Raw genomic sequence first — 23,576 nt, 5'->3', positions numbered from 1 at the left:
CCTCCAAGACAACTGCTGCCCTGCTAAAGAAGCTGAGGGTAAAGATGATGGACTGGCCAAGCACGTCTCCAGACCTAAACCTTACTGAGCATCTGTGGGCATCCTCAAACGGAAGGTGGAGGAGCACAAGGTCTCTAACCTCCACCAGCTCCGTGATGTCGGGTCATGGAGGAGTGGAAGAGGATTCCAGTAGCAGAAGCTCTGGTGAACTGCATGCCTCAGAGTCTTTAGGCAGCGCTGGAGAATAATGGTGTCCACACAAAATATTGACACTTTGGGCACAGTTCGGATCTTTTCACTGAGGGGTGTACTCAGTGTTGTTGCCAGCGGTTCAGACATTAATGGCTGAGTGTTGAGTTATTTTGAGGGGACTGTAAATTTACATTGTTATACAAGCTGCACACTGACTACTGTACATTGTAGCAAAGTGTTCTTCACTGTTGTCCCATGAAAAGTTATAATACAGTATTTGCAGAAATGAGAGGGGAGAACTCACTTCTGTGAGAAACTGTATCTGCATCAAGCCTGTGATGCGCTGACATCACCAGGCTTCAGTCAGACTCTCTCCTGGGGTTTGTTTCCTCTTCAGCAGGTAAAAATCATGACATGTTAAGTCTAGAGATTCTCTTCGGTCTCAGACCTTCCTCTTCTCTCATCTTCTCTTCTGGTTTTGTGTTCTGGGTCGTTGTGAGGTATCCAGATGGCAACACATTCTGATCTTTTGATTTTACCTAGATTAGATTTAATGATCACTAATTGTTTTTCCTTGTGAGTGAAGGAAAGTACACAGAGTGGGGCTCACACCTCCAAGGGTCCCCGAGTTGTTTTTTAGCTGGGGGCGTGTCAAAGGTTAGCAGACAGTAAAGACACTATAAAATACTAAACTGAGTTTGACCCTCACGCCTTATGGTGGGAGACACCTAAATGTTTAGGTTCCCAGAGAAGGACAGAGAGGTCATTTTGGGGAGAAGACCTAAGGTTGACCGCAGCCAAGTTAGATGAGTAATGGGAGATGAGCAGTGAGACAGGTCAACTCCTCTTTTAGTCTATTGGATAATTTACTAAAGTGACCAATTAGGAGAAGCGGGTGTACTGGAGAAAGAACTCTAAAAAAGGCTCCCACAGGCAGAACAGTGGGTGGCGTTTGGCAGATCTCCTAAGATCGAAGGATCAGTAGGATGCCTGATAGGGCAGAGAGAGAAGCATTCTGGCATTGCTTTTGCCATAGATTTGAGAATCGGACACTGGCATGAGCTCTGTTTCAATAAAGATTGCTCTATCATTCCACCCAGCCTTGCCTCCGCAGAATTCTTTCATCATCAAACTACATGCCGACACCTTTCAATGAAGAGAGCCCTGAAACCACAGTTGTTTTGCTGCATGATGAAGGATCTCGTGCTCAGTTTGGTTCCATCTCTCTTTAAATTGGCAGACCGATCGTGTACACTTCTGGCTTTAGCAAATTCCAATCTGGCCTTTCTGTTCATACTGCTAATGAGCGTTCAGACAAAACAGTTTTGGACGGTATGACCTGGACACAGCGGGTTACGTGTTGCTCTGTGAGCAGGTCACATGACTCGCTCTGCGGGCAGGTCATGTGACCTGAAGGCTAAAATTATCCATCAGATCTGGGGTCAGGTTTCATCTGAAGAGACGCAGCATGGACGACTGCTGCACTGCACCAAGGTGAGGACTCACTGCAGTACTAATACTACCAGTACTACTACTGAACACTGCTGTGCACAGGTACTACAGCTGTACTACTCTAAGTACTGTGGACTGACCACAGTGATGTTTGTGACTTCATGATGTCACGTCTGTTATATTTCTGGATTTACTAATTGATCACTAACAGGATGGTCAGAGGGAGGACGCTGCTGCAGGTCAGAGGTCAGAGGTTGTGACATCATACAACTGACAGGAAGTGGTCATCATGGTGGGCGTGGCAACATACAGCTCAGTGAGCTCAATCAAAGCTCTGTGGGAGACCAGGATCAGGAGGATCCAGGAGGAGGATGAGGAACAGAGGAAGAGGATGGCGAGGGGCGGGGCCACAGGCAGGTCAGACTCCGCCTCCTCAGCTTTAGTGACGTTTTATAGTCCAAAACAAATGTCTGGAGATTTACAGCTCTCAGAGGGGAAGATGTGGTGAGAAAATAGTTAGCTTAGCTTAGCATGGACCAGAAGTCTTGAAGAAAAGGTCTGTCCAGGTCTGTTTGATCTCTAATGTCTCACGTGGTTCCTGTTCCTGGTCCAGACTGAGTGTTGGTGTTTGGGAGGACCGGGCAGTTCTGGCTCAGCTGAAACAGAAGCTGCAGACTGAAGACGGACGCCTCATCCTCAGAATCGAACAGGAGGAGTGGAAGGTAACGTCCCCACACAGGAAGTGAACTTTACAGGTGGATTAACCTGATCTAGGATCGCTGGTCTGTGCTGTCATGTGATTTTTCTAACCCCCCCTCCCTCTTCCACCAGTCGTTGCCGGGCTGTCTGGTCCAACTCAGTCAGGTCCAGGAGTGGCAGATTCACCGGACAGGACTTCAGAAGATCCCTCACTTCATCTCCAGCTTTCAGAACCTTTTAGTTCTGGATCTCTCCCGCAATGGGGTCAGTGAGATCCCCAAACAGATAGGTCAGTACCTCCTCTGTTGTAATTCTAACTGTGACTCAGCTTCAGGACCCTGTTATATGTTCTGTACTGTGTTGAGACTCCTGGTGTCCTGATTCTGGTCTCAGGGAAGCTGACCCGGCTCAGAGAGCTCCTGTTGAGTTACAACAGAGTCCAGTTTGTCCCTGAAGAACTGAGCTGCTGTGAGAGTCTGGAGAGACTAGAGCTGGCCATGAACCGGGACCTGAGCCAGCTACCAGACCAGGTACGGGCCACAACATGAAGCAGCCTCCAGTCCATACTAGGTATGAAGACCTGAACCAGGTTTACGGCAGGAACCAGAACCAGTTTGAGGAAAGACCCCCTTTAAACTCAACATTCACTCCTAGACAGTTTTGAACCAGGTGTGAACTGTCACCTCAGACCTCTGTAACAAAGCAGGTGTGGACTTAAACCAATGTTCAGCCCACAGAGGGACTTAAACCTAAACCATCTTTCTGTAGACCTGAAACTATAGAAGGTTCTGGTCTGAGGTCTGTCCTGTTCTCTGTAGTTGAGGAACCTGACAAAGCTGCAGCACCTGGATCTGTCCATGAATGACTTCAGCGGCATACCGGACTGTGTGGTCCAACTGCCGGCACTCGAGTGGCTCGACATGGGAGGAAACCAACTACAGCACTTACCTGAGGACATACACAGGTCAATAAGAGAATGGTCTTAGCCCCGCCCCTCTTCTGTCTATCAGCCAATGAACACTGAGCTCCTGTTTGCCTGTCCTTAGGATGGAGAAGCTGCACACACTGTGGCTGCAGAGGAACCAGCTGGAGAGACTTCCAGACAACATCAGCAGGATGGGAAGTCTGGACACCCTGGTCCTCAGCAACAACCGGCTGAGAGACATCCCCCCTCTGATGGAGGACATGTCCAACCTCAGGTCAGTCCGTCATGTCATCATTTAAACAGTTTTGTGTCCATTAAGGTTAAGGACATGTCTCCTGATGAGGGCTCACATGTTGTTGTCCCTTTGTGTTTAATCCTGTTTGGTTCTGTTGGAGCAGGTTTGTGAACTTCCGGGACAACCCTCTGACTCTGGATGTGACGCTGCCGTGCAGAAAGACACAGACTGAGGATGATGAAGACGACGATGAAGAGGACGACAGAGAGATGTTTGGACGAGAGTTCATGCAGATGTACATCCAGGAGGCCAGGAAGAGGGCGTACGCCGTGCTCAACGTGCACTGTGCCCACCGTTAGTAACGGCCGTGACCATCGCCGCCGCCAGACGATATGAACACTAACAGTTTGAGTCACGTGTGACTGTGATGACTTTAACCAAAATCATTTAACTGGACCGTAAAATTTAAGGTTTATTTTTATTGAGCAGCTTCTAACATTGATTCAGTGTAGGCTGATGACATCTCTGTGACATCATCATTTACCCGGTCCTGGTTCTGTTCAGTCCTCTAGGAAACGGACGGACGTTGGAGCGATACTTAAGGTTTTTAAAGAACATAAAATCTTTAACATTTTTAACAATGTCAAACTGTTTTTATTAACACGATTCCAAAACTCATCAGTCTGAAGGAAACCAGCCAGGGTTTGATGACACAAGAAGACAAGAAGTTAGTTCTTCTTCTTTGGTTTATAACCAGTTAATCATCCTGGGACCCTCTGAGGGCCCAGACCCGCAAGTTGAGAAACAACTTTACATCGTCTTCACTTTCTGTCCTCTAGGTCAGATGTTTGTGTTCACTTCCTGTTTGGATTATTAAAATAATAATGACGTGATCACAACAACATCTAACAAAACAACATCTAACAAACGATAACAGTTCGCTTCTTACTAAAATCATTGTTAGTGAAATGAATACATCTCCTGATCAGTATTGATCTGATGAAATGTTTTGTGTTCTAAATGTTTCAGAGACAATCGACGACTCGTCACAATAAAATACAGTCTGCGTTTCTTCTTCTGGGCCTTTTCCTGCTCAGAGTTCAGCGATGCGAGTTCACATGAGAGAAGAAGAAGATTCTTCTAGTTCACAGATGAACACTGAAACTTTATATAAAGATTGTAGAAAATGATTTCATGTTGTGTGTTTGATGTCTGTCTGTGCTTCATGTTCTTATAAATGCTGACAAGCAGCCAGTCAGCAGCCAGACGGAACACAGGTGAAAATACTTTAATACAAACATTATAAAACATGTGAACACATATTGATCTGTGCTGATACCCATCAGAATCAATAAAGAGACTTTTTTAGAAACTCTGCTGGACTCTGTGTGCACGTGACCTTCAGCAGGAGGACGAGGAGGATGAGGGGACGGCGGTCAGCAGGACGTTCTCTGGGGTCACGCGACTGTTTACGTAACGACTCAGTCTGCTGTCGAACCCTCTCGTCTGCAGGAAGTGAATCCTGCCTCCGTCAATCAGACGTTTACAGAGACGACCGACCTGCTCACGTTCAGCCGCCGACAGAAACCTGCAGAGGACACGGCAGGAAGTTACATCAGAGCTGCTGGTTGTCATAGTAATAACAACGTTAAATGTTCAGTTTACTGTCACAGAATTAGTATTTTATCAAACAACGACTCAAACCAACTCTAACCCATGAGAACAGTGGAGTGAGTGATTGATTGATGCAGCTCTGGTCAGAATCAAATATTTACCCGTTCACAGCGTCTGTCTCTTCTGCTGGTTCATGCTCTTCTTCGTCTCCTCTCTGACTGGTGGGATCCCGAGGTGGAGGGTCCTGAGTCGTGGGTCTGAGTCCACATGTGGCCCAGCTGGACATTCGACAGAAAGCTGAGAACTCTTCAGCTCCGAGTCCTCGTTGCAGGAAGAACTTCTGACCCACATAGTGACGCCACTCACAGCGATGATGACAGCACAGTGCCACCGCCAGGCCCTGGACTGGACCAGGATGAAGACGAGGGTCTGGATCAGGACCGGGACCAGGCAGTGCTGCTGGTACAGCTGATTCTGGACCAGCTGGTTCTGAAGTTTTGAGCCGTTTTCGGGGTGGTCCAGTTTCCTGTCTGAGTCCTGGTGTTTCCAACAGACACCGCAGAGCCAGATCTGAGACCAGAGACAGAGACCAGATCTGAGACCAGAGACAGAGACCAGATCTGAGACCAGAGACAGAGACCAGATCTGAGACCAGAGACAGAGACCAGATCTGAGACCAGAGACAGAGACCAGAGACAGAGACCAGATCTGAGACCAGAGACAGAGACCAGATCTGAGACCAGATCTGTGACCAGAGACAGAGACCAGATCTGAGACCAGAGACAGAGACCAGATCTGAGACCAGAGACAGAGACCAGATCTGAGACCAGAGACAGAGACCAGATCTGAGACCAGAGACAGAGACCAGATCTGAGACCAGAGACAGAGACCAGATCTGAGACCAGAGACAGAGACCAGATCTGAGACCAGATCTGAGGCGTCCTGCTCTCTTACCTGTTGCTGCTCCACAGAGATGTTTCCCGACTCCGACCAATGGGAGCTTCTTCTGTGTGAGTAGAGGGACTTTACCTGCAGACATCAGAGTCCACATCAATACTGAACCATCAGAGTCCACATCAATACTGAACCATCAGAGTCCACATCAATACTGAACCATCAGAGTCGGATCAGATGTTTGTCTCTTACTGAGGTCTAGATGTTGGATGTCCACCTGCAGCCTCTCGAACTCAACGCCAACACCGTGATGTTTCCCGTCCACCTGGACCAGAACACACCAGATTCACATGATCAATCCATCAAACAGACGCAGTTGTTGAGTCTTACAGGAGAAATGTTTGACTCTACCCTCCCTGATGATGTCATACTGCAGATTTAAACACACAGTAGGTGATATCTGCCACCGGGCTCTATCAGAACCAAACTCAATATGTTTGCTGAGTGTGTGAAAGGATTCTGACCGGAGCCGTTACTGACGGGAGGAGAGCTCAGAGATAACTCTTAGCTTTTGGGATTTAAATGTGGATTTATCTTCCCACACCAGACATGAACAGAAGGATCAGGACCGGTTTGGGAGTTTTTGGACAGTTTGGACTTGAGTCTGGAGCACAGGGACTTGGTGTTCTAGAGGAGTTTCAGAGATTTCCTGTGCCTTAAATCGGGTGCTGCAACGCTCCACCAGCAGCAGCTGCAGGTCGTCCAAGCTCTCCAGGTGGTCCTGGGTCTCTGGATCATCTCGGGTCTTCAGAGCTTCGTGGATCCAGTGAGACAGTTTTCCTCGACCTGCTCCGAACTCCACAAAGCACCGCCCCCTTCCCAGCAGCCCCAGTGCCTCCAGGTGACCTAAGATAGAGGACTGGACACACCTGAAAGGTGAGACACAAACATTGAAGGCTCCACCTCCTGGTGGGCGTGGCTTATGAGGGCGTGTTACCTCTGAATCTGACTGATGGAACATGAAACAAACTCTGTGTCCAGCGCTGTGACATTTTATTGATCTGTGTTTATTTCATGTAAATATTCTTCAGATATGAAGCTCCTGCCTTAAACAACTCAGTTATTCATCCTGTTTTTACCTGCTGCTTCAGATGCTTGTGGGCGGAGTCTCCATTCTTTGGGTTGTTGAGTTCCTCCTGAAGAGCAGGGTGAGACAGAACCCTGTCCTCCTCGTCACACTGCAGTCCTGCAACAACAACAGCAACAAATAATCAACACAAACAACAACAACTGATAGCTGACAGGAAAACACACCTGTTGGAGTAGACGCTCACCTGTGGCTGCAGTCTTCAGTTTGTCCAGCAGAGACTCCAGCTGTGTTCGGCTTTGTTCAGACAGGCTCACCTGAACACACACACGCGCACACACACACGCACACACACACACACACAAGCTTTAGTTGTTAGTATTCAGAGAGTGTATGAACAGGTGTTCAGGTGAGCTGTTACCTGCTGGAGCGTGTCGTCTCCGTCAGCTGGACCAGAGTTTATGTTCTCCACATAATAAACCTGCTTGCGGTAAAACAATAGTAAAATCCTACATTAATGCCAATACAGCTCTCCTGACAGTGAACGCAGCACTGATATAATTCAATACATATTGCAGAAACAATCTAGTTATGAATCAATATATTTTGGTGGTGTGTCTCACAGGTCTGGGTTTCTCTCTGGAGTTACACTTCTTCAGGTGTTTGTCCAGTTTGTCTTCACTCACGGTACTGAAACAGGAAGTCACAAACGGTCCAATCAGACGTTCACATGGCCTGCCACCATCAGACCAATAAGCTGGCTGACTGATTGATTGATTATTGCTGACTCACTGTTTGGGGTCCAGAGGACATACAATCCTCCTGCTGCTTCCTTCCTCCTGAAAACAGGAAACAGGAAGCTGTTAACAGGTACATCATGACATCACCAGGTGAGCTGATGTACATCAGAGTACATGAAGGACAGCAGTACTGATGGAGCGGTGATGCATCTATTGCTGGATGTCAACCGCCATAAACCAAGAAGAAGAAGAAGAAGAAGCAGTACTGACTCTAGTACTCTAAACAAGTAACATGTGATAAAATCACATTTGTCGATTTAGCATAATTAACACTAATTATTATATGAAGCGTCTCTGATCCAACCATCTTCTGCTGCTGCGCCACCTGCTGGCAGCTGATGGAGATTAACCAAACTTTTTTCTTTATTTGTTAGTTTACTTTTCATTAAAACATGTTGAGAAGTAATCCAGTTTGAAGCTGCTTCAGTCTAAGAGGCGGACATGTGTAATGACGAGCAGAGACTCTGTCTCATCTTCGTGTTCTTCCTCTTAGGCTGTCTTTATCCGTGAACTCACCACGTGTCCCTGAACTCACCATGGTGGCGTGCTCTCCGCAGAAGCGTCTTCCTCTGCTGACGATCATTTTACAGAAACGTTTCTTTTTCTCCAAGAAGAAGCCACATCTGCCGGGCAGGGCCGCCGCCATGTTGGACAGAGCTGGTCTGTGCTGCATTCGGGTGCTCACACAAGTGTAGGAAACAGTGTAAGTATTGGACCTTCCGTCAGATTCCTAACTCCAGAAAATAAAGTGACCCAACTGACACCAACAAGCTTTCGGTCGTTGCTACAGTTCATCATGTGAACTAGTATTTTATTTTATTACCCAATTTTAACTTCTATATTAGTGTGCTATATTTGTTAATATTGGCTGTAACATTGATAAATCGTGTTTTGCAACATTGTTGTTTCGTAATAAAAAAACAACAATGCTAAAGTGATAAATTAAAGCCATTTACTTAACAGTTTGGAACACATTTTTAATATTTTGTAAATTACATGTTCTATTTAAATATTGCAGGTGAAGTCTTTTGTTTTCTATTTCTGTTGTTTAGTTTTTACTCCGCTGTATTAATCACACTTTCAGTCCGAACAGAAACTTAAGGACACACAAAGTATTTCCCAAAACATTTTAATTCAGTCGTTACTTTGCCAGTAAAATAGAAATCTTGAAAGAATTTGTAAATATTGTTGGGATGTGAAGCTCAAGTTCAGTAAAGTCTTAGTATAATAATATCTACATGTTAATATGCAGAATCGCTGTGGGAAAAAGTCATGTTTGCTGATTGTTTTCATTAACAGTCTTTATGTTGGATTTAATTTGTTCCTTTGTTTTTCTGTTCATTTGCTTTGTATATGGTATAAATATAACACGTGTCAGAAACAAGAACAAACAGCAAGAAAATATGATCGAAATAATATCAAATAACTCAAATACAAGTATCACGTGAAATATAAAAATAGACATAACAGGAAGTCAATAAGTCAAGAAATTACATGATCAGTATTTAAAGATAATGCAGGTGTAATACATTCGATATGTTGCCATAGTAACACATCATTTTCATTAATTTTTATTTGTGTTTGTTTTTCATTCAAAGTTTTAAATCATTTTCAGAGCTCGAGTTGTTTTGATAACCTTCCTTACGTGTGTAACGGTGTCGGTGCTCATTTGTCCTCAGTAGCACTTGAATGCATCGCTCTCTCTTGATTGGCCATCCTCTATCTCCGCTGCTCAGTGCTCCTCTCTGATTGGTCACCTCGTATGTCAGTTAAGATATTTTCCCGCCTCAGTTAAAATCGAGGCGGGCCCGTCTTGTGTATGGGGTGACGTCATTAGTGGACTGTCCAGACCATGATGGCGGCAGCAGGAGCAGTGGCGGAGTTGGGCGGCGGTCCCGGTTCTTCTCCCTCCGGTCCCTCGCGGCCTGTGGCGGCGGACTACTCGGTGCTGGTCGTGGTGGGAGCGCTGCGGCCCGCCGGGCTGCTGGAGCAGCTGCTGCGGCAGATAGACTCAGGTGAGTTGTTGTTAAGGTAACCGGCACCGGAGACCCAAGAACCGAGCTGCAGCCCCGGTACACAGGGCGGGAAGTCAGCGGGCCCTTCACAATAAGATCCGCCGAGAAGAGGCGCTGACGTCGCTGCTGCAGCCAAAACAGTCGTCCCTTAAAAACCCGTCCCTCTGTTGGAGTTCCTCCTGATTAGAGTCCACATCGGTGCTGAACTCACATAAAGTGTTCTGGTCTGCAGAGTGAGGACCAGACTGTCACGTTAGAACCAGACAGACACGTTGGAACTTGTCCCGGGGCTAAAAAGGTGGAAGTAGCATGAAGCTAACTGTTGACTAATAAACGTGGGACGTGTTGAGCTAACGGAGCTAACGAACCTGAACAAGTTTCCTCCTTCATCAAACCAACAACAAGAACCTTTTCACCCAAAGCCTCATTTCTTACAGTGTGTTTGGTTCCGTTAAAACGTTTCCTCTCATGTTCACATCAGTATAAACCCACCAGAACTCTGTTGAAGCTGTTTCTGTGTCTTCTGGTTAAAATTAGACGAGTGAGGACACGAGGACATCCGGTCCGACGGTCCAGACCGTCTTCTGCCGTCATCTTTAGTCAAAACACAGTTTAGGTCCGTTTTAGATGTGTGAGCTGTTCACGGGCCCACGAGACAGAAACCTTTCTGACACTTTGCATGTTCTGGTGTTCTGGAAGGTTCCGTCATATTTTTAAAGGCTGTAATTGAACTTTTATGTGAGTGTTATCTTTATCGTCTCACCGTTTCCTTCTGAGGCGTTTATTTTGAAAAGCCCTTCTTACCGGAAGTGTTGTCTTGTTTTTGTCGCACTTGACGTTTGTGAGCGAAAGTAAAAAGAACCAAATCAATAATCAGTCAAACTGACTCGAATTAGTTAAGCTGCAGTGAGAATACACAGTTTTTAATGATCGACCTGTTAATAACTACATGTTTATTAGACCAGCAGATTGACTTGGTCAGATTCACATGATTAGTGTTATTGATCAGACTGCTGAGTCAGCTCAGACTCACTGCTCATAATTAATGAATTGCTCATTAAGTGGTCGTCAGTGTGAATAACTTAATAACTGTAACCACTGTGTGATGGGTGAACTTTCCCTCGGGTCATTAAAACAGTACAGAACTAACATGTCCAGCGCCGGAACCAACGATCCGTCTGATGACTGACGACGACAGAACAGAATGTTTCCTGTTTACTGTACGCCTTGGTTTTTAATCCAGGCACAGAACTGTTTCCTCACACTGCTCCAGTTCACTGGTCAGGCTGCATACAGGCTGCAAACTGTTTGCTGCCTGTTTGCAGCAGTCACGGTCACAGCCGGAGGCTTTGTGTTCACAGGTTGTCAGTGACGTTCTTGTGAACATCCCAACAAAGTCCCAACAACATCTCAAGGGAATCTTTTAAGATTCAGCAGAAAAATCCACTTGTGAAGAATGTGGAGGTCTCAGACAGACAGCTTGTTCAGGCTGGTTGTGGGCCTGCTGACAGAACAGGAAGTGGTGTTTCTAAATATCAGCAGCTTCCTGTTTGCTGAGGAAGAAACAGTTCATTTGACATAGATAGGAGGAAACATGGAGGATGTCTCACTCTGAATGAAAAAGGTGACACGAGACAGACTGATGACAGTTCAGACTGATGTGATCCAGTTGGTCCCCAGTCTGGTTCTGCTTGTGTTGAACATGGTGAATAATGCAGCTCAATGAGTTCAGCTTGGAGTCACAACAACACTGATGGACTCTCAGCTGACATCCCATAATAAGGCATCGCGTCATCTCCAGAAAACATCAGAAAACTTCTGACACCATTTCTGGTGTTTCAGGTGCATCGGTCTGTGTTTAGCTCCTGATCAGCACCGATGCATCATGGGACATGTGATAGAAAAAACATGAATCTGTGTGTGTGTGTGTGTGTGTGTGTGTGTGTGTGCGCGCGTTCCAGGTGTGCGGTGCTGGCCTGTGGATCTGGATGTTTCTGTTCTGGATCAGCAGCTAAAACTGTTTGTCTCCAGACACTCGGCCCTCCTGTCAGAACACGTCCCAGGTGAGGAAACGCACACACTGACAAACACAGGTGAGGTGTCTGACAGGTGTGTGTTAGCAGACAGGTGTTATATGAAGAACAGACGTGAGAAGTTTGGTCTTGGTTGTGGTTGCTCAGATTGAACATGAAGAGAATATTTGTCTCACAATTACTTTCAGGATGTTTAGCGGACGCTTTTGTCTGAAGCGACTGACAGTAAGATCATTAGTCACAACAGATTACCGGCGATGAAGTACAAATGAAAAAAATGGAAACAATTTTCACATTGCTCAAGTTTGATCTGTGGATGAATAATTTTCTTGGCATTGCTTCCAGCTCTACCTGAGGCTGACAGGTGTCCAGGTCTGTCCATCTGTCTCCATTGAGTGGCAGCTTCTTAATAGATGTGTTAAGATCAATAAATAGCAGCTGTGAGCAGTAGGTAGACATAGACTGGATGAATCCGTCTCACCACATCAGTGTGAACCCAGAACAAAATGATCGGATGCAATAAATGGATCAGAAGAAGTAACAACAGCATAATGTTGCCTTGTAAAAAGTCTGAACTCGTTCAGAGCTATGCTGTGCTGTGACCTATTTCCATGACTGACCAGGTAGTCAGACTTCCCTTTGCTCACTCTTATTTGTCCCGTCTCAGTAGAGCTGTTGTCTCCGTTCGGCTCTGACTGTTATCATCCACTGTTGTTCATGAATGTCATGACGTCAAATGTGACCACCAACGCTGACAGACCTTCACGACACAGCGTCACGAGAAATCTGAACGCCGTGTCAGAGGACACAACAGCTGATGTTATTGATTATCTTCTGCTGCGTCACACCATCGCTGCTGTGCTTTTATTCTGACAGACCATGTTTAATGAGACACAAATTTCATTAAACATGATCTTTCTCATTATTATATATTTATTATCTGATACACAGTGATGTACTGACGAGACTGTGTGTGTGTGTGTCTCAAACACATGAACAGTCAGCTGAGCCTCTGCTGAACAGCCTGCAGACACACAGATTATTCTGGTTAACGAGGAGTCATATAAACCAACAGACTTGCTGGTCAGCAGTCACCATGGTAACCAGCTGACAGGATGGAAGGAGGGACCTCCTGTTGGCTTGAGGTCAAAGGTCAACTGTTGAGTCTGTTACCTGTTAGAGCAGGGGTGTCAAACTGATCCAGTAAAGGGCCATGTGGCTGCAGGTTTTCATTCCAACCAAGCAAGAACACGCCTGATTTGGATCAGGTGTGTTCTTGCTTGGTTGGAATGAAAACCTGCAGCCACATGGCCCTTTACTGGATCAGTTTGACACCCCTGTGTTAGAGGGTCAGTGGTGAACCAGTGAAACCAGCAGAGGTAGCAAATGTCTCAAACCGTTTGAGGAGGCGGCTGTGAGGACTGAAGACAGCGGACTGCTCAGCAAATGTTAGATGATGCTAGCTGCTAGCATGTGTTTAGCCTCATATTCTCCTGTTTGTTTGTTCCTGATCAGCTGATTGTCCCCCTGCAGGCCAGAGGACTCTGCAGCACCACGGAGATGTTCTGGACACTCAGGTTGTTGTGAATCCAGCTCATGACTTCGTCTGCTCGGAGGTGAGAACTGACAGAAACTAATCAACTAACCCTGACCTGAGATCATTTCAGCAATAAACTCTGAACTGTGCAACTCATTCATTCATCACTTGTTGAATTAATTGTGTGTGTGTGTTCAGGTCCGGCGGCTCATCTGTGATTCATCGAGACACAAACTGTTGGTTCTGGCCGGTCAGTGTGTTGAAGACAGCGGAGACATCGTTTTACAGAGAGGCTGCTTTTCTCTCAGTCACCTGGTCCACATATTTGAAGATGAGGAGGTTAGAACAGGGCGACGCACTGATGCTTACACACTGTAGTTGACCATGATGTTCTGATGATCCAGGCCTTATTTTACATCAACATCACATTCTCTGAGAACGCTTTACAGTCCGCGACACACCTCGCTCTGTACACTCTGGATCTGTGCTGTTGTTACATGTGACCTTTCTGTGTTTTAGGTGGGAGAGTTGTTGAGCTCTGCTGACCCAGCGATCAAGGTCAGCCTCACCATCAGCTGTCCAGACTTTGGTCTCTGGAAAGACTCTGTGTTGGAAAAACACAACCTTCAGGACTTCATCAACATCCGGATCAACCCTCCCCTCGTCCTCCCAGAGATGGAGGGTCTGCAGGAGTTCACCGAGTACCTCTCTGAGTCTCTGGAGCCTGAATCCCCCTTCGACCTGCTCGAGCCCCCAAGCACCGTAGGCTTCCTGAAACTGTCACGGCCCTGCTGCTACATCTTCCCCGGCGGGAGGGGAGCCTCAGCTTTCTTTGCTGTTAATGGTTTTAATGTCCTGGTTAACGGTGGCTCTGATCCACGATCCTGCTTCTGGAAACTGGTTCGACACCTGGACAGGATCGACTCGGTGCTCTTGACTCACATCGGCGTAGACAATCTGCCCGGGCTGAACAGTCTGCTGCAGAGGAAGGTGGCAGAGCAGGAGGAGGAGCCGACTGGAGCTCATACTGAAGAGGAGTGGATGAAGAACCTCATCTCTCCTGAGATCGGGGTGGTCTTCCTCAACGCTCCTGACAGACTGAAGTCCATCCAAGGAGATCCTAGCGAGCTGCGGAGCTGTGACCAGGTGGCACTCACTCTGCAGCTCTTAGAGAGACTAGCAATCAAACCCGAGCCCATCAGCCGGTCCAGCAGCGCCGCTATAGAACCCGTCATCCTGTTTCAGAAGATGGGAGTTGGCCGTCTTGAGCTGTACACTCTGAATCCAGTCAGCGGCAGCAAACACCTCGAAGCTTTAATGCAGATTTGGCCAAATGGCAGATCAGATGTGAAGGGCTCAGATCTTCCACTCCCGTGCCTTGTTTCCATTTGTGCTTTGCTGGTCTGGCATCCGTCCAGCCCCCAGGAGAAGATTGTCCGTGTCCTTTTCCCAGGGTGCACACCGCAGACCAAAATCCTGGAAGGACTTGAAAAACTCAAACATCTTGATTTCCTCAAACATCCTGTGGTCAGTTTGAGGGACCTCGAAACATTCAAATCAGAGAAACAACCTAAAAGAGCAGAGAGTCGTGAAAGCCTTAAGTCTCAGTCGAAGGACTTCAGACCCAGCAGTGCCTTACAGAAAGACAAGCTTGGACGAGTTGATGTCAAAAAACAGGAGGTGAAAATGAAGCCGGGTGGTGACACTGCAACTAAAGACAAGAAGGATGGGGAAGAAAAGCCCAAACTGAAGGACACAGAACCTAAATCAAAACCACCTAAACCTGCAGAAAAAGTTGTTCCAAAGAAAGAAGTGTCAAAAGAAGAGAAGAGGGAAGTGAAGAAGGAGGATAAAGCTCAAGCTGCCGTGGTAAAGAAAGAAGAAAGTGGAGATAAAAAGAAAGAAGTGGTCAAGAAAGAAACTCTCACAACAAAACCAAAGAAAGACATCAAACCTGAACCAAAAAAAGATGGCAAGAAGGATGTAAAAACAGAGGAGAAGAAAGTAGCAAAACCAGCTGTGAAAGAAGTGAAGAAACCAACAAGTGTAGCGTCAACAGGAAGTGCAGAATTGAGAAAAGCTTCGGGGAAGATTGGGACTCTGAGGAAAGACGGAACTCTTCCAAAGAAAGACACTCTGACAAAAGGGACAAAAGTTAAACCAGGTACAAAGGAGCAGGAAAACCAGAAGGAGGCAGATTGCTCCAAGGTGTCGACACCAAAGGACATGACGGCTGAGTTTGAACAACTTCGATTGGAAGAGGACAACAGGAACAGGGGTCAGAACTCAAAAGTCACTGCAGTCATGAATGAGGCGAATGGGAACCAGACCGCGATCGTCGAGAGTCCAGAGAAGTTCCGATGTGAGACAGAACGGGATGTGTCCTCACCTCTCAACACAACTGTAAAGGGTGTTAATTTTGATCTCAGTCCAGCTGCATCCCAGCCAGTCGGAGGCTTGTTGAAAAACAGACCAGATGACGTGTCAGACTCCGACTGTGCAGGCCGAACCCCTCTGGAGGATTTCAACCAGGGAGGCTCCTGTAGGACATCTGACCTAAACTCCACGTCCTCTCAGGACAAACAGTACAGTCTTCTGACACTCAGTCCTTTCAAAGACATCATGCCAGACTCCTCGTCCACCGTGACCTCAATGCCGGCAGAGGTCGGCTCTCCACACTCCACAGAGGTCGATGATTCTTTGTCTTTCTCTTTGGAACAAATGCTGCCACCCTCTGCAGTCTCACCCAAAGGTCCTCTGGGAGTCTACTCCAATGGACATGTCAGCGATTTGGGCAACAACACTGAGCTGGCCTTAGCTCAGAGGTCAAACCATTATGGCCGCTGTGGAGACAGATCAGAGGAACACATCCACGGGCTCTCAGAGCTCATCTCAGATGTTCCTCATGACGTCGATCTCTGTTTGGTGTCGCCGTGTGAGTTCCAACACCCGAAGACTCCAGAGAACCATCATCATCATCATGATCATCATCAGCACGTCAGCCCCGTCCTCGCCACCAGGACCTCACCTGACCTCTCTGATAACAACAACCACTCACGGGATCCAAGCAGCAGTGACTGCCCCTCAGCTTACAGCCAGGAGACGCCACCCACATCTGTCAGTGAGTCCCTGCCAACAGCGACAGACTCTGACGTCCCCCCGAACACCGAGGAATGTCCCTCCATCACAGCAGACATGGACTCTGATGACGACTCCAGCAGCCTGTTCCCACACGATCTTCCCAGTCAGATCTACGGCCACACCTCCCACGACCCCCCACCTGCCCCCGTCAAAGATCTGCCCCCATTACCACCCCAGCCGGGAGCCTGCACCGTCGATTCTGAGGCTGATTGCCCGAACAAGAACCCAAAGGCTTCAACTGCCAAGAAGAAACCGACAGGTATGACACAGAAGGCGACCTCCGGGAGCTCAACAGCTCAAAATGGAAAGACCAAAGTGGGCAGCTCCACGGGGTCCCTGAGGACCACCTCCAGCCTCGACACCAAACCATCAACACGAAGTTCTCTGGGAGGATCCAGGATCGGGACTGCAAAATCATCATCCTCAGGTACGACAACAAAATCTTCATCCTCAGGTAGACAAAGTCCTGAGAACACTGAAAGAGAAGCGAAGCTGAGGGAGCTCGTTGCTTCATTACAACAGCAGCTAGGTAAAAAAATGGGAGCTCTGATTTGTCAGGACTGTCAAACTGAGACAGACTTTCTTTTTGTGCTTTTTGGCAATTTTCTGGGTCGTGAAGCCTCAAATGCAACAGCAGATAAACACATTTAGTCATAATCAACAGATTGTTCAGGTTGTCATCAGGTTGCAGCCTGGTACTTGTGTGGTATCAGATGATGCCTCCTTTCATGAAACGACTCGCTGTTTTTGCCTCGTTTTATTATTATTATTAGATTATTGGTAATTTGAACTCATTTAAAGATGTGCTACATTGGCTCTGATGCAGCTTCCTGTCACACAATGTCCCGCCCACAACACCATCTGATAGGTTACAGGACATGTCATCGATATATAAACATTGAGTAATCTGAATCGGCAAATTGGTATCTTGTAACGACATTTATCAAATAAATGTAGTAGAGAGGAGGAATAAAGTAACTGAACTCAGACGGACAGACAGAGATTTGGATCAAGACAGGTGTCCTCCTTCCAGTGGGTCCAAAGAGGGTCAGGTTCTAGATTCAAATTGAGGACTAGAGATGTATACCGAGGACTGGTACTTTTTGGTACCGGCTCCTGATTTGGTCGGTACCAGGGTACTGTTATCTGTATTTATTTATTTTTTTACTTTTTTTCGATTATTTTTTTATCTGTTTGTGACATGGATGGTTTTTGAATGTCTACCCAAGTGTAATGACTACAAACTTAACAACAAACTCTGTGACTTGACGTCACAGATACGAAACCGGGTGCCCCTGCCGCGGTGGTGCAGTCTTTAGCGTTAGCCGGGCTGCTGACTTTAATCACATTGTTATAGCAATCAAACACACCCGTGCTCCAAGTGTTTTGTGATATTGCTTACACCGGATTTCCACTGGATACTGTCGGCTGCGTCACGGCTTCGATCCAGTTTTGCTCTGCTGTCCGCCATCTGGTAACCCCCACCGGTTGCGTCTTGAGTCAGCCACGGCGAAGTACGGTCGACAGCTGGCGTCGCGTGGCGATAATCACATAATCACTCACAACTGCAGTTATAGGTCTGTGTTATAAAAACAACAACAGGAAGTGTTCCCGACCAAAGGATCAGCAGAAGAGCGTGTGTTTGTCTCTTTTTTGAGAATTGTGTGCTGGTGTCTTCATGGAGTGTTTTAATTATAAAAGTAACTGGATGTTATGTTGTTATTTCTGCTTGACTTCCTGTCTGCTCGGTGCTAAATTCAGCTGAATTGCTGCGTCATGCTTCAGCATCCACCAGGTACAGAAGTCCTGGTTATCTGTTCCGAAATATTAGTAATTGCACAGCTTCTGTTCTGTTGAAGCTTTATTATTACCTTGTGGTAATAAATAGAAGGTTGAATCTTTTTTATTTTTATTTTTTACACAAAATTACATGTTGTAGTATCGATAAGAGTATCGGTAAGTATCGGTATCGATAAAATCCTAACGATATACATCCCTACTGAGGACTGAAGACAAAGTGAGGAAAATATTTTACCAGTGCTTTTCCAGGCTCCGACTGCAACGGATGTTAAGATCCATTTAAATTGGGAAATCAATTTTTCAGACCCAGCCCTGTTACGTAGGCTGTCTGAAGCATTGCCCAACTTTTATTCAGACTCTTCATCAGTTTTAATCACAGTCTTCACCTCCAGCTTTCAGAGCTACTGGTTCTGCTGCTTCTGAAAGTTCTGTGGTGTATGTGGACCTTGCCTACTTGCCGTCGGGCGATGCCTCCTCCACCGTGGACCTGGAGTTCTTCAGACGCCTTCGCTCGTCTCATTACATCGTGAGCGGGGACGATCCTGTGAAGGAGGAGTCGATGAGGAGCATCCTGGATGCTCTGCTAGAGGGGAAGAAGAGCTGGCCAGAGGTTCAGGTCAGTAACAATACAGAGCATTTGTTTTCTTCTGTCACCTGTTATCTGATTGGTCCGTTTCTCTGATGTGTCCTCAGGTGACTCTGATCCCGACGTTTGACTCACTGGCAATGCACGAGTGGTACCAGGAGACCCACGACAGGCAGCGTGACCTGTCAGTCACCGTGCTGGGGAGCAACAGCACCGTCGCCATGCAGGAGGAGACCTTTCCTGCATGCAAGGTGGAGTTCTGAGGCCCCGCCCACCTCAGACCGCCTCACAGGTGGGCCAGAAGGTGCAGAGGAGCCTGTTGCCATGGTTGCACTCAGGCCAGATGACGGGGCCTGCAGAGTCCCCGCCCCCTTCAGTTGAGTCATATCAGTGAGCATGCCCAGTTAGTCCCCACGCAGAGGAGACAGGAAGTCCAGATGAAATGCGTTCCTTTAGACTTCCTGCTCCTGTGTGACGTCACTGCACGGTTAACCCTGGCAATTCCTGTCAGTTTATCTCTGCTGGATGAGGAACTTCAGCTATCAGATGTTAGCCTGTTAGCTGCAGGCTAAATATCAACACTAACATATCAGTTTGATTTGAGTAGAGTATTTAATGATGTCACAGAAATATTAGATTCTTCCTTCAGTCAGCTTTTCAAAACGAGCAGACGTGTTAGTGAGACAAAGCACACACAAGTACAGATAGCTACTGTTAGCTTAAGTTAGCTACTTTTAGCTAAAGTTAGCTACTGTTAGCTAATGTTAGCTACTGTTAGCTAAAGTTAACTACTGTTAGCTATTGTTAGCTAAAGTTAGCTAATGTCAGCTCTTGATATCATCCAGTTTCTGTTTTAGACTGATTTACTTTTGTAGTGTTAATAATAAACAGGGGATGACATCACATGACACAACATTGCATGATAACATCACAGTAGGTGGCTGTAACACACTTTAACGCTGATGAACAAACAGACGGTGCATTAACTATCCAACAGTGTCCAGCGTGTTGTCACTTCAGTCACAGAATTGCGTCCGAGACGATACTCGAACTCAAGTAATCATCCAAAACATCTTCATCAGATCTTCGGTCACGTGATCATGTGCTGAAGGTCTCACCTTGATGCTCACCTTGTTCTCAGAATAACGATGAGACTCAAGATGTTTTCTTGTAACTGCGACTACGAGTCACGATGATGGAACGATCTGTTTCTTTACTTTTATTAATGACTCGATGTTCCTTTAACTGAGCTCTTTATGTTTTATCATTTGATGACAAATAATTTTACAGTCTTTGTTTCACTGTCATGAATCTCCATGTTGAATCTGGATTTCATTATTATGAAATCTTTTAAATGTTTTGTTTGTTATTCAACTTATTTGATTATGAGAAAACATCTTCAGTATTGATTGATCGATCGATTGAAGAGGCTGTAGTTCCTGATCCAGCTGTTGTTGTGATTTGTTGGTCTTCACTTAGTTTAATGATATTTGGGACCATCTGTTGGCTTTCAGCAGATCTCTGATCAGTTTCCACATGTGAAGGTTAGAACACGCATGCATGCAGCACAGGTCTCAGGTCAGAGCTCACCTGTCTGTTAATCCTCTTTGATTCATATACTTTGAGTTTTGATTCTGGTCTGACTGAAGGTCTGCGGCTCACTTCTGTCTGGCTCTGAATATTACATTACCCATGAGCCTCAGCTGCTGAGCCGATCCAAGATCTAAAGGTTTATAGATTTATCAAACGAGCCTGGCAACAGAGTGTGGAGTCTCTGATTGGACGGTTCTGACAACAGTGCATTCTGTGTGCAACAAGTCCTCCTCACATGATTTAAGCAGTCAGTTTTATCTGTGGGATAAAAATCAATGTATCACTATCCGATCAGAATGTTCCTTTTTACTCAGTTGTTTCCATGTTTTTCATTTCTCAGTTTAGAAACGTCAGCTGAACCCACAAAGATAAAAAAACGCTTTTAAATTTAACATCAGAAACATTTCAACATTTAACTTATTTATTTATTTCCTTTTTTAATCAAATTGTCTTTTTTTTAAATCCACGTCTGAACTTTGGTACGAGCTCCTCACAGATCAGCTGACCTTTGATCATTATTGATCATTAAATGTTTCACATTCACTTTGATTCAAACAGAAAATCTTGGTGTGAGTGACTTAAACCGTGAAGCTTTAATAAATCAAACGTTCTGATCTTCAGGTAGTTCAGGACTTCAGTTTTCTTGCCAAAGTTTTATTGATGTGTATCTGAAGGTTTTATTTTTGTTATTGGATGATAAAGTGCTGATTTAAAGGAGCAGGTGACTGTTTTATTATTGTTCACAACTTATCCTGTTATTGTAGAATAAAACCAGATCTGAACAGTCAAAACACAGAGAAGTTGTAATATTATTGAACTGAAGTCATGATTTGGAGAAAAAAGAGAAGTTTTATGATTACCGGAGAAAGGTGACTTTGAGTTTCAACGTCCTGATGTTGATGATGATGATGATGATGATGATGATGATGATAATAATAATAATAATAATAATAATAATAATAATGATAAAAAAGTTATAATTCTTGATAATTGTTATTATTATTGTTATAATAATTGCTAAAATAATAGTACTACTACTAATGATAATATTATGATTATTGTTATCATAGACTTTTTTGTAAATTAAACTTTGTCAGATTTGTACCATAACTGCAAAACTTCAGTTTATCTGTTTTATTCAAAACTATAAATTAATTATTGAACAACTCTTTTGATAATTGGACTGTGGAGTATGAAAGATAAGTCGTCTCTGTTAAATGTGACAGTGAACAACTGCTCATGGAATCCAGAACAGAGTCAACACATTATCATCTTAATTATTGTCTTTAATCAATTAAATAAGTTGTGACAGAAAAACATCCGTTTCTCTCCAAATATTGACTTTGTTGGATAATATTCTTCTTCTCTTCCTCCAAGTTCTGCAGACGACCTTCCATTCAGCTTTGTGTAATTTTATTTTGAAAATGCTTTCTCCACTTCGCCCTCTCAGCACATGTGCGCTTGTGCGCACACACACACACACACACACAGATGTAATGTGTGTATTGAAACACTAATTTTAAATATTCTTTCAGAATAAAAGTAGCCCTTCAACAGTGTCTGTGGTGTTTTCTTATGAAAATCTGTGAGTAATCAACAGGATTGAAAAAGTTTAACATGACGAAGAAAAACAATAAAATTGATCAAACATTTGAAGTTTTGATTGGTGATGGATCAGAACTATAGAAGAACGTTTGTCAAAGTTAAGATAAAAATCTGTTATCGACTCAGCGACCTCATCAATACATGTGATTGATTAGTTTGAAGTGTGTCCAGGCTGCAGGGCGTCACTGCCCCCTGCTGGACTCTAACACAACCTTCACTCTGATCAACTGGAGGATCGGTCATACTGATCAATCATTTATTAATAAGATATCAATGTGTCTGATATTTATATATTTATGTCTCAAGGATGCGAGGACACAGATGGTGAATACATGTTGACCCAGATGAACCCAACAGGTCTCTGCAGGTCCCACTGAAACCAGTCCAGTAACATCCTGAGCTGAGTATAGAGACGAAAACCAGAGGAGCCGGACCGAAGACCAAGACACCTCTCTCTCCCTGATCAGGTGGGTCCACACTAAGGGTGTCATTTTCAGTCGAAATTGAGCGAAATTAACTCACAATCTTGAACTTTGAATTTAAAAAATGGAATAGTTGATGCTGCCACGCCCCCATGTCACGTTCGGTTGGCTTGCCAAGTGGAAAAACACGTGTTGAAGTGCTGCGAGTCAACCTCCTCTAACTTAGCTGCTAGCTAAGCCAGCAGCTGTTAGCTACAGCCAGCCAAACGACAGCATGGTGTTACACCATCCTGTTCAGCTCCTGGACCGTGTCGGGCAGCACAGGGGAGATGATTCCTCCAGGGCTGAAGTTTGTGTTTACCTTCAGGGTGAAACACTTTCACGTGTTCAGCTGATCAGGAAATTCTACCAGGGAGCTTTAATGTATCTGGAGGAGCCGTCGCCTTTATTCACAGCCAGACTGAAGACCGTATTGTACATTTTATTGCTGTCGCTACTCCTGCTACTCCTTTCACTTCTCCTTCCTCCCATTCATTCACTGCCTGCATGTACGCTCACTCCCTCACTCTCGCTCGCCCACTCACACCTCAGGCACCGCCCTATTCCTGAAAGGAGCTACGTCACTCTTACAACAATGGCAGCTGCAGCTGCAGTTGCAGGAGACACATCAACAGAACTTGAACCCCCTCCTCTTTCTCTGAAGTTGCAGGTGTGGAAGTGTTTTGGATTTCCAGTGAGTTATGGTGACAGAGAAGCCACAGTTTTCAGGCTCTGCAGAAACTAGATGGCAGGTTATTTTGTTTAAGTTTCCAGTTGACTGAAGATATCAGTTATTGTTACATCATGTTGTTAATAAATGATTTAAATTTGACAATGGACTGTGGTACACTGAGAACAAAGGTCAGATATTATATAGCATAAAAGTCTAGTCTAAAAATGGCACAGC

General features: G+C 45.4%; 3 protein-coding genes across 6 annotated transcripts; 2 read left to right on the top strand and 1 right to left on the bottom strand.

Moving 5' to 3' along the window:
- Positions 1–515: 515 nt before the first annotated feature.
- lrrc39 (leucine rich repeat containing 39) lies at positions 516–4,672 on the top strand. 2 transcript variants are annotated; one of them, XM_037115312.1, is made up of 9 exons: positions 516–1,686; positions 1,856–2,061; positions 2,258–2,366; positions 2,476–2,632; positions 2,737–2,873; positions 3,162–3,307; positions 3,390–3,542; positions 3,667–3,857; positions 4,533–4,672. In XM_037115312.1, exons 2-9 carry the CDS (start codon positions 1,934–1,936, stop codon positions 4,556–4,558), a joined length of 1,047 nt encoding a protein of 348 aa, XP_036971207.1. In that variant the 5' UTR covers positions 516–1,686; positions 1,856–1,933; the 3' UTR covers positions 4,559–4,672. The 2 variants fall into 2 exon arrangements, with proteins under 2 accessions (XP_036971207.1, XP_036971206.1); XM_037115311.1 differs by having other exon boundaries at positions 516–1,746.
- A 103-nt stretch (positions 4,673–4,775) lies between these two features.
- trmt13 (tRNA methyltransferase 13 homolog) lies at positions 4,776–8,718 on the bottom strand. Of its 2 annotated transcripts, XM_037115301.1 has the most exons (11): positions 8,434–8,718; positions 7,891–7,937; positions 7,722–7,788; positions 7,520–7,579; positions 7,346–7,415; positions 7,151–7,257; positions 6,727–6,930; positions 6,264–6,336; positions 6,072–6,146; positions 5,279–5,687; positions 4,776–5,091 (listed from the first exon to the last, which is right to left on the bottom strand). In XM_037115301.1, exons 1-11 carry the CDS (start codon positions 8,569–8,571, stop codon positions 4,905–4,907), a joined length of 1,437 nt encoding a protein of 478 aa, XP_036971196.1. In that variant the 5' UTR covers positions 8,572–8,718; the 3' UTR covers positions 4,776–4,904. The 2 variants fall into 2 exon arrangements, with proteins under 2 accessions (XP_036971196.1, XP_036971197.1); XM_037115302.1 differs by lacking the exon at positions 6,727–6,930 and having other exon boundaries at positions 8,434–8,606.
- Positions 8,719–8,927: 209 nt separating this feature from the next.
- map1sa (microtubule-associated protein 1Sa) lies at positions 8,928–22,162 on the top strand. Of its 2 annotated transcripts, none has more exons than XM_037115298.1 (7): positions 8,928–9,913; positions 11,875–11,976; positions 13,480–13,562; positions 13,682–13,822; positions 14,003–17,051; positions 18,817–19,040; positions 19,118–22,162. In XM_037115298.1, the coding sequence occupies exons 1-7, from the start codon at positions 9,751–9,753 to the stop codon at positions 19,271–19,273; spliced, it is 3,918 nt and encodes a 1,305-aa protein (XP_036971193.1). In that variant the 5' UTR covers positions 8,928–9,750; the 3' UTR covers positions 19,274–22,162. The 2 variants fall into 2 exon arrangements, with proteins under 2 accessions (XP_036971193.1, XP_036971192.1); XM_037115297.1 differs by having other exon boundaries at positions 13,462–13,562.
- The last annotated feature ends 1,414 nt before the right edge of the window (positions 22,163–23,576 follow it).

Source organism: Acanthopagrus latus, chromosome 11 (assembly GCF_904848185.1).
Source record: "Acanthopagrus latus isolate v.2019 chromosome 11, fAcaLat1.1, whole genome shotgun sequence".
Taxonomy (NCBI): domain Eukaryota; kingdom Metazoa; phylum Chordata; class Actinopteri; order Spariformes; family Sparidae; genus Acanthopagrus; species Acanthopagrus latus.
Note: the sequence above shows the minus strand (reverse complement) of the source record. Positions and strands in the feature narration are given on the sequence as shown.

Coding starts and splice junctions, on each gene's coding strand:
- lrrc39 (XM_037115312.1), top strand. CDS start 1,934: ATGGTGGGCGTGGCAACATACAGCTCAGTGAGCTCAATCAAAGCTCTG. Junction 2,633..2,736: donor TGAGATCCCCAAACAGATAG/GTCAGTACCTCC, acceptor TTCTGGTCTCAG/GGAAGCTGACCCGGCTCAGA. Junction 3,308..3,389: donor TTACCTGAGGACATACACAG/GTCAATAAGAGA, acceptor GCCTGTCCTTAG/GATGGAGAAGCTGCACACAC.
- trmt13 (XM_037115301.1), bottom strand. CDS start 8,571: ATGCAGCACAGACCAGCTCTGTCCAACATGGCGGCGGCCCTGCCCGGC. Junction 7,580..7,721: donor CCAGAGAGAAACCCAGACCT/GTGAGACACACC, acceptor TACCGCAAGCAG/GTTTATTATGTGGAGAACAT. Junction 5,092..5,278: donor GAGACAGACGCTGTGAACGG/GTAAATATTTGA, acceptor TGTCCTCTGCAG/GTTTCTGTCGGCGGCTGAAC.
- map1sa (XM_037115297.1), top strand. CDS start 9,751: ATGATGGCGGCAGCAGGAGCAGTGGCGGAGTTGGGCGGCGGTCCCGGT. Junction 11,977..13,461: donor CCTGTCAGAACACGTCCCAG/GTGAGGAAACGC, acceptor GTTCCTGATCAG/CTGATTGTCCCCCTGCAGGC. Junction 13,563..13,681: donor ATGACTTCGTCTGCTCGGAG/GTGAGAACTGAC, acceptor GTGTGTGTTCAG/GTCCGGCGGCTCATCTGTGA.